The 9,944-nt window shown below is 51.4% G+C and overlaps 1 protein-coding gene across 1 annotated transcript in view; it reads right to left on the bottom strand.

Annotated features, from left to right (window-relative positions):
• MROH7 (maestro heat like repeat family member 7) overlaps nucleotides 1-9,944 on the bottom strand; it is a 41,499-nt gene that overhangs the window by 2,068 nt on the left and 29,487 nt on the right. Inside the window, exons 15-18 of the mRNA XM_017543968.2 lie at nucleotides 5,869-6,009; nucleotides 4,728-4,907; nucleotides 3,810-3,965; nucleotides 3,145-3,432 (exon numbers count right to left, since the gene is read on the bottom strand). Coding sequence (XP_017399457.2) covers nucleotides 3,145-3,432; nucleotides 3,810-3,965; nucleotides 4,728-4,907; nucleotides 5,869-6,009 — 765 coding nt within the window. The remainder of the gene's footprint in view (nucleotides 1-3,144; nucleotides 3,433-3,809; nucleotides 3,966-4,727; nucleotides 4,908-5,868; nucleotides 6,010-9,944) is intronic.

The following is a 9,944-nucleotide window of genomic DNA, read 5'->3' as shown; positions in this document are numbered from 1 at the left end:
TAGGACAAAGAGAAACCCCAAAAGTGCTGGGACCTTGGAGGAACTAATTGCCCATACACACTTCTTGAAGCAAGGAATGGTGACCCTTGCCCCCTGCCTTCTAAACGCATCTACTCCCTCTACATGAGCCCCCCACAGGCCAGGGCTCATCTTTTCTTAGCTGATTACAACAATCACATTGATGATCTTCCTGCATTGGGTGTCTCCTCTTCCAATTTATCCCCCTGCTGCAGCCAGAGGGAAAGTTCTAAAATGCAGATCCAGCCAGAGATGGGAATGGACATGGCACATGAGGGACATAGGTAAGGAGACAGGTTGACCAGGGTGAAGGATTCAAGGTATAGAGCAATGGGGATAATCTGGAGAATTAGGGGGTCTTAAAAGTCGGATAGAAATAGGGCTTACTTGCGCATTAGGAAGCAGGAAGGCAACATTTATTCATTCTTAATAGGACAGTGAGAAAGGCATGTCTTGGGTAAGATAGTTTGACAGTGGTAGTCAGGATGGGTTCGACAGGTAGAAAGTGGGAGACAGTTGTCCAGCTAAGGAGCTGTTGGGGAAGATGATGAGAAATCTGATCTGATCACTCTCCTGTTGATGACCTACGTATAACAAGGTCTAAGCTCCTAGGCCTGTCATGCAAAGCTTCATGATCATGTTCTGGGTCTGACCTTCCTTCCAAGTCTCAGCTCCTTCCACTGACTCCACCTCTCGTGCCCACCATGCTGCACTCCAAGAACATGGCCAGCTATCCCCAGATCTGCACCTTCTACAAGAAATTGTTCCTATTTGGAGTGCCCTTCTCACTCTTCTTCACCTCATAAATTCCCTCATCCTTTGAGCCTCAGTTCAGATGCCACCTCCTCCCTGAAGCCTTCCACAGCCCTTAGACAGAGCTCCATCCCCCCACCCTTGATGCTTCTAGCAGATCTTGCTCATCCTTTGTCGTGACACCTATGACACTGTGTTGTAATTATTTATACTTATCTCCCTTCACTGTATCTGGAGCTCCCCCAAGAGAAGGGGCCGTTTCACTCAGCTCAGAGTTTCAGCACCCTGGACAGGACCTGGCTTGCAGCAGGTGCCCAAAAAATGCCAGATAAATGAACAAATGGATGAATAGGTTACCAGCGCCTTCTTAAAGCTAAGCCTGGAGGTTGACCTTTAAATGAACAAAGCTCTTGATGGCCTGAAGAGCAAAGAACAAACTGAAGACCCAGAGGGGTTTAATGTAGAGGTCACAAGCTGGCAGCCACGGGGCCACAGTAGCTTGCAGAGCAATGATGAGCGCAGTGTTTAAAATGGGCTATGCTGACTGCTAGTTTATGTCTCATAAAAACGTAGATTTCTGGGCAGGCGCGGTGGCTCACGCCTGTAATCCCAGCACTTTGGGAGGCCAAGGCGGGTGGATCACCTGAGGTCAGGAGTTTGAGACCACCAGTCTGGCCAACATGGCAAAACTCTGTCTCTACTAAAAACACAAAAAAAATAGCTGCATGTGGTGGTGCCTCAGGAGGCTGAGGCAGGAGAATCGCTTGAACTCGGAAGGCAGAGGTTGCGGTGAGCCAAGATCGCACCACTGCACTCCAGCCTGAGTAACAGAGTGAGGCTCCATCTCAAAAAAAAAAAAGAAAAAAGGCTTCTAGCTTTTCTCATGAAAACAGAGGACGTAGCAAGAGAGGGGCCTGCACGGTGAGCTTGAGCTCTCATCCCTACCTTCACCAGGGCCTGGGCTCCATGTTGCTCAAGGACTACCACTTCCACACCGCTCACAACTAGCTGCCTGGGCACTGGCCACTGTCAGCATTTGAATTAATGGCCAAGCACTTCCTCTAGACCTCTTTTTCCCACTAGAATGTGATGGTAATATCATTAGACCCTCGATTGTAGACGCTTTGAGCATTCCTGATAACGGTGGTGGCCAAGAGCTTTTCTCAGTCCAGTGACAGTCTGTGACTTTGTATATTTATGTTAGATTGATATGGGGAGTGATGGACTCCTCACTCAGATGTCCCTTCACACAGGAGGGATTTATTCCTCCAGCTCTGAGCGGAGAACTGCCTGGCCCAAAGTCAAGCCCTTCCCAGGGTGACTGGCATCCAGTGACAGAGGAACACAGGAGTGTAAAGACCTGAGACCCGGGACAAATTTGGGAATCTCATGGCAGTGTTGGCTGAGACTTCCACTGAAGCTGCATTGCAAGTTGACTTCTCCCTTCGATACTCCCGTTCCTTCTCCTCCCTTCCATGGGTATGGGTCCTAGGGATATGCTTACCCCCTTGTATGCTTACTGCTGCTCACGACAACAGGGAAGTAGATTGAGACTGTGGGCAAAGCTTCCCAAATCATGTAGAGGACTAGGCTGGATCCTGCAGAGCTGTGCTTCACTGTGTGTGTGTGTGTGTGTGTGTGTGTGTGTTGGGGGGTGTGTGTGTGTTGGGGTGTGTGTGTGTGTGTGTGTTGGTGTGTGTGTGTGTGTGTGTGTGTTGTTTAAATAAGTTTGGGAAACCATTATATAAACAACCATGAACACATTTCCTCAGCACCAAACATCTCAGAGCCTTTAATAAGTGGGTGTCATTGTGAATCCCAAGAGGAAGATGACAGTGCAGTATTTCCCAAACTTACTTGTCTTCAAACTTCTTTTCCTCCCTCTGGGGCATATTTTATGAGACTGGTGTTACAGGGAATACACTCTGGGAACTGATGTTGTAGAAAAGGAGCCGGTGCAGCCCTTGGGGCAGGGATGTAATACAGGCAGACTTGTGTTTTAACAAGACCATTCTGGTGGCCTGGGTGGGAAATGGATTGGAGGGGATGATGTTAAAGGCTGGGAGACCCCTTGGGTGGCCGGACCAATAGCCCAACAAAGGGGTGTTCGTGACCTGAATTAAGGGCAATGACGCCGGCGGGGTGGGAGAGAAAAGCAGATTCCAAGATACTCAGGTTATTTAAGATTGATCAAATGTGGAGGGTGAGGGCGACGAAGGAGTTCAAGATGATTCTAGGTTACTGCCTGGGGGATCTAGAGGGAAAAGGAGGAATTGAAAGGAAAAGGTGCAGGCTCAAAAGAGACAAACTGAGCTTGAAGTGCCACTGATTATCGTGGTAGGTGTGCAGGAAACCACTGAACAGGGGACACTAGAAGTCGGGAGAGAAGCCAGAGGCGGAGATGAATGCTCCAGAGCCAACAGCTTGTAGTTGGTCATGGAAACAGGGTGCTGGTGGAGAAAGAGGGAAGAGAGAGACACAGAGTTCCCCCCTTCCAACACACTTGTAAGCAACCACTGTACTCCCGGGAGCACTCACAAGGTACTTGCAAATTTTAGCCACGGTCTGTGGCTGGTTGTCCCAGGGCTTCCGGCTGTATGCTCTTTTTGGCAATTCCCAAGCCATGAAGCAAGAACAGCGGAACAGGGTCTTCACACATTTCTGGGAACCAACAGGAAGAAAGTATCAGAACTGTGGACAGCCGGACTGTGGTCCAGAAAAAGGGATTTTGAAAAATCAGTTTCTATTTGAAATTGTACGAGTGAAGCTGACCATTTTTAATTTTTTTAATTATTATTATTTTCTTTTTCTCTGGCCCTTGATTTAGGACCTTTTTCTTTTTTTATACATCAGCTATGACCAGAAGCTGGCCATGTTGAGGAAGAATCCTGATGTGGGCACCTTTGGAAAACAGACCTGGTGGGACATAAATAACTGTCCCCAGGATTGTTTACGACTCTGGCATGGTTAACGTAAAGGGAGGTGCGCCCACAGGGCCCGAGGGAAGGGTAGAGGGCCCAGGGCACACGCACACTCACCTGGCTCACCTTGGCGTTGCCCTCCTGCATGGTCAGCAGTAAGGGCACCAAGGTGCTGATCAGCTGCTCCTCCACGGCCTGGGTGCGTGGTGCCCGAAGCTTCTGGACCACCTTCCCATACAGGTTGATGCAGGAGGAGCGCACATCCTCTCGTGACTGGGGGAGACCAAAGGCTCAGAGAGGGTCCCTCCTCTAGGAGGCCACTCAGTACAGCTGATCCAGAGCCATTGTTCCCCTTACGCAAGACTAGGTCTGGAGCTCTCCACACTCTTCCCAGCCAGGCCCCCACTAACCTAAAAGGCGCCTGAGTGCTAAGTACGAAAATGCCTCCCTCCCCTCCCCTGCTAGGACCGGTTAAAAAAAACTGGCCAGCTGCTGTGGCTCGTGCCTATAATCCCAGCACTTTGGAAGGCCAAGGCAGGAGGATCATGTGAGTCCAGGAGTTCAAGACCAGCTTGAGCAACGTAGGGAGACCCCCCATCTCTATAAAAAATACAAAATTAGCTGGGCATGGGGGTGCATGCCCATAGTCCCAGCTACTCAAGAGGCTGAGGTGGGAAAATTGCTTGAGCCAGGGAGGTCAAGCTGGGATCTTGCCACTGTACTCCAGCCTGGGTGACAGAGCAAGACCCTGTCTCAAAAAAGAAAAAAAAAGTACCCCCTCTAGATGAACTAGTCACAATAAAATGACCCTCTCTTGGGAGACTTGATTATGAAAGAAGGGCTTCCTCTGTCAGAACCAGTTAGAATTAGGAAACTTTACAAAAAGATGTGTACCAGCTGGGACAAAGTGCCTCCCCCGTAGGCTGCCCCAACCCTGCCCAGGTCCCGATGAGGGCATAGGAGGCATTGCAGCCACCGAGGTAGTAGAGGACCCCTCTCGATTCCTCCCGCCCCTTCACTCAGAGGGATCCTCACGTCGCTGAAGAGCAGCAGCAGGATCTGCAGCATCTCCACATAGACCGTGCTGTCCATCAGCTTCCGGTCCCACCCCTTGAAGACGGCCTTGAGGTTGTGGACCGCTTCCACCACCAGCATCCCATCCACATTCTTCAGGCCCTTCACTATGGAGGGCAGGAGGGCCTGCACCTTGGCGGTCTGTAGGCAGGAACATTTGGAATGGGGCTCCTACCTGGGCTAGCAAGTAGGAGGAGACCCAGCCTCTACTTCACTGAAACGAACTTGGTGGCCCAATCCCCACCCCGAGGCCGTGGCCTATTCCACCGGCCTGGAATACCCTCACTCAACCTCTTGCTGCTCCTCGAAGCCCTCTTTGGCCTGACTGCCTCCTTGGCCAGGACCCCGAGGCCTTTTGCTGTCTACCCGCTTCCTCGGCTCTAGGTAAATGCCATGCTGGGTTGTCAGCTTTGAGTCTACATCCTGTCCTTTCATAGCAGCTGCAGCATGAGCTGCAACAGTGCCTGGTAGAGAAAAACAAAGCACTTTTGAAAATGCTAATGATGCACTGACAATCTGGGCCTCCGTTTCCTGATCTGTAAAAGAGGAGTACTTGGCTGGGCGTGTTGGCTCATGCCTATAATCCCAGCATTTTGGGAGGCCGAGGCAGGTTGATCACCTGAGGTCAGGAGTTCGAGACCAGCCTGACCGACATGGAGAAACCCTGTCTCTACTAAAAATACAAAAAATTAGCTGGGTCTGGGGCACATGCCTGTAATCCCAGCTACTTGGGAGGCTGAGGCAGGAGAATCACTTGAACCCGGGGAGGTTGTGGTGAGCCGAGATCGCTCCATTGCACGCCAGCCTAGGCAACAAGAGCAAAACACCATCTCAAAAAAGGAGTATTTGTGCCACCCTTTGCCCTTCCTATACACACTGCCTTTAGAATCATTGTGAAAAACCTAGATTTGAAATTATTCAAAAGGAATAAAATATATGGATTTTTAAAGGATATATATTTTACAGATGGGGCAACTGAGGCTGAGCTAGAAATGGTCTCTGATTTCAGTGGCAGGCTTCTGAGGGAATATGATGGACAAGCTCTGTTCTTTCTCCAGCCCGGTGTCTGGCTAGGCCAGGCTTTCCTCTAACTCCCATTCACCTTCTCAGTCCTGCGTGCCAGGATGCCCAGGCCTCGGATAGACAGCACCTTCATGATGGGGTCACGGTGGCTCAGGCCTTCTGCCATCCGTCCCAGAGAGTACTCCTCAGGGATCCGGCGCACCTGCTCCATCTGGAGGAGCTGAAGGAGTAAAGGGTCATTACTTCCCAGGCTGAGCAGGGCAGGGCAGCCCTCTGGCCTCCCATGAACTGGAAGTGTACATTGGATATCCAGGCTCAGCTCTGCCTGGAGCTTCAGACTTGGAAAGCCAACAACTAACAGATTGCTAAAAGTCTCCATCTGGTGTCCATCAGCACCATGTGGCAAAGCCGAGCATGTCACTCTCCAGCTCCGAGCCCCTGTGACTCCCTGTTGTTGCCTTTCCCATCAGGCCCCTGCCTGCCCCATGGCCTCATTCACAGCAGCATGCCCACCCTCTAGCCCACACCCTCACCACCAGCCAGCCAGCTTCCAACCAAGCTGTCCCATGTCCTGAATCACTCAGGCTGTTCCATCCCTTCTGTGCTAGCAAAATGCCCTTCTGCTGGGATGCCCACCTCTACTCTGACCCCACCACCTCGCAGGGCTCCATCCAAAACTCAGAGCCTTCAAGCTAGGCTTGAGTTTGCCCCTGGCCTCATTTAGGCTGACTGCCTCCTTCCCTGTGTCCCCTCAGTGGTCTCTGATTCCAGCTGGACTTCCTCCTGAGGTGACACCTGGAAACCTTCAGTGCCTCCATCCACCTTCCCTATCCTGGGCTTCCCCGAGGACAAAACCCGAATTGTTCCTCCCCTGGTCCCTGTTAGCTAACATCAACTCTGGTGTGGAATATGTGCTCAGGGGCTGCATGCTGCATGAGTTCAGGTCCAACAGGAAACTTGGCTCAGGCCCAGTGCAGTGGCACATGCCTGTAATCCCATCTACTCAGGAGGCTGAGGTGGGTGGGTCACTTGAGGTCTGGAGTTCAAGACTAGCCCGGGCAACATAGTGAAACCCACATCTCTACTAAAAACATAAAAATTAGCCAGGCATGGTGGCACGCTCCCCAGCTACCTGGGAGCCTGAGGCAGGAGAATCGCTTGAACCCAGGAGGTGGAGGTTGCAGTGAGCCAGGATCACACCACTGCACTCCAGCCTGGGCGACAGAGCGAGACTTCACCCCAAAAAAGAAAGAAAGAAAAGTGACCAGTCGAGGTGGCTCACACCTGTAATCCCAGCACTTTGAGAGGCTGAGGTGGGTGGATCACCTGAGGTCAGGAGTTCAAGACCAGTCCGGCCAACATGGGGAAACCCCGTCTCTATTAAAACTACAAAAATTAGCCCAGCACGGTGGCGCGTGCCTGTAATTCCAGCCACTCAGGAGGCTGAGGCATGAGAATCACTTGAACCCGGGAGGTGGAGGTTGCAGTGAGCCGAGATGGCGCCACTGCACTCCAGCCTGGTGACAGAGCAAGACTCCATCTCAAAAAAGAAAGAAACTTGGCTCCTTTCCTCCTTAGGAGTGCCCTCCTCCTGTAGTCCCCGTGGCAGGGGTAGCACTACCAGCCCCCACATCGTGCAAGCTGCACGCCGGCCTCACCTTCATCCCCCCTCCTCTCCCTCACCACCCTCCTCACCCACGGCAGCCAACAGGTCTTCGATGGCTGCTGCGTCCCCTCATAAACTCTTCTCCCCTCCATGCCCTTGCCTGACATCTCCTGTGACTGTAGAGCCCATGTGTCTGCATGTGGGAGGAAAGAGCTGGAGAGAGGCAGAGCTGGAGGAGGGGGCAGGACAGGTCACCAGGGGAGGAGGTGGAAAAGGAGGGGCTCCACCCATCCCCCCACCCTCCACCCATTTATACCACCAATATTCATGCCTGCTGTACACAGCTTCTGGGCTGGGCACTGGAGACACAGAAAACAGTCACAGAACCCTGATGGCAATTTAACTGACTCACAGAGAGCACTTCCTATGTGCCAGGCACTGTTCCAAGAGATTTATGTGAATGTCACTACCCTCATCAGAACTCTAGGACGTGGTCAATTCATCATCCCATACTACAAGTGGGGAAACCGAGGCACAGGTAGGTTAAGTGACTTGCCCAAGATAGCACAGCTCCCTTGAGGAGTTTACCCACTGGTGGGAGAAGCGAGCACACACACACCATCACAGCAGAGAGGGCGACAGGGAGCTGGAGCAGGGCTGGGGGGTGGGGGCAGGGTCTCAGCTACATCAAAGCACCATGGCTTTGATGGTGGGGCTGACTCTGGCCAGGAACAGGCAACTCTTCTGGGGAGGTGGAGAAGACTGAACCTGGGCGAAGACCCTTGCTGCAGGGAGGAAGGGCCACTGCTCGGGAGTCCAAGGAGTGCTGGCGACAAGTTAAACCTAGAGTTCCTGACCTTGCGGTGGACACAGGAATTCCCCATAAGGCCTGGCAAGATCCAACCTCCCTCTTTTCCCGCAAGAACGTATGTGGCAGCCACTAACAGACTTAGAAATACCTCTCCCAAGAGGCTGACCAAAATAGAAGACCATGTCAGGCAGGCTTGTTCTGAATTTCTCTGGACTCTCTGAGCTCTGTGACCTTGAAAAACTACGCCTTAACTCACCTAAGCATGAGTGTCACGATTCCTTCTCTGTGGAGTTGATGTGCATATTAGTGAGATAACATTTGAAAGAGCCAGAAGTGTTTGACACATAGTAGGCCTGTAAGAAATGGAGACTTCCCTTTCTTTTTCCCTCATCATGGTCAGGGAAATTGGAGTTAGAACTGGGTGGAGCTGGGGCTGGAACCCAGGACTCCCAATTTCAAGGCTGGGTTTGTTCTCCCTGGAGGTGACACGTTTTGCTGGTACCTGCAGGGCCAGGCAGTGTTTATTCAGGCACTCATTCATCCATCCCATTCCCACCTCTTGGGGCCCTCCTAAAGGTGGACCTGGGGATGCAATGCCAACATGACATGGTCCCTTCTCCCAACTCACAGCCCACCTGCAGAGGCAGAAAAGATGACAACAGTACCTAGGATGCCCATGCTGCCTCCTGTTGATTTGGCGAACTTTACTTACCTGTTAAGGCTCAGCTTAAATGTCACCTCCTCCAGGAAGCCTTCCTTAACTTTCACACTATCAAAGCAGACAGTGAGACTCCTGCCTCTGAGTCTCACTATACAGGCCCTGGTGATAGCCCAGACCTGCCTCATGACAACCATCAGGTCACAAGAACTACGCAAGCTAAAAAAGCAGGTTTTTCACTGTCAGTCAACAGACAAACGGATAAACAAAATGTGGCATGTACATGCAATGAAATATTATTCAGCCTTAAAAGTAAGGAAATTTTGGCCAGGCATGGCGGCTCACACCTGTAATCCCAGCACTTTGGGAGGCCGAGGCAGGCAGATCATTTGAGGTCAGGAGTTCAAGACAAGCCTGGCCAACATGTGGAAACCCCATCTCTACTAAAAATACAAAAATTAGCCAAACATGGTGGCGCTTGCCTGCACCCCAGCTACTCGGGAGGCTGAGACAGAAGAATTGCTTGAATCTGGGAGGTGGAAGTTGCAGTGGGCCGAGATCCCGCCACTGCACTCCAGCCTGAGCAACAGAGCAAGACTCCATCTCAAAAAAAGAGTAAGAAAATTCTGACACATGCAACAACATAGATAAATCTTGAAGACATTATGTTTAGGGAAACAGCCAGACACAAAAGGACAAATACTGTATGCTTTCATTTCTGTAAGATACCTAGAATAGGCAAATTTGTAGAGGTAGAGAGTGGAATAGAGGTTACTAGGGGCTGGGGGAGGTGGAACGGGGAGTTTGTGTTTAGTGGGTGTAGAGTTTCAGTGGTGAAAGATACAGAAGTTCTGGAGATGGATGGCGGTGATGGCTGCATAAGAATATGAATGTATTGCCGGGCGCGGTGGCTCAAGCCTGTAATCCCAGCACTTTGGGAGGCCGAGGCGGGTGGATCACGAGGTCAAGAGATCGAGACGATCCTGGTCAACATGGTGAAACCCCGTCTCTACTAAAAATACAAAAAATTAGCTGGGCATGGTGGCACGTGCCTGTAGTCCTAGCTACTCAGGAGGCTAA

The sequence above is a fragment of the Cebus imitator genome, unplaced genomic scaffold, assembly GCF_001604975.1.
Source record: "Cebus imitator isolate Cc_AM_T3 unplaced genomic scaffold, Cebus_imitator-1.0 Scaffold163, whole genome shotgun sequence".
NCBI classification, from domain to species: Eukaryota; Metazoa; Chordata; class Mammalia; order Primates; family Cebidae; genus Cebus; species Cebus imitator.
The sequence above is the reverse complement of the archived record's forward strand: the minus strand, read 5'-3'. Positions and strand labels throughout refer to the sequence as shown.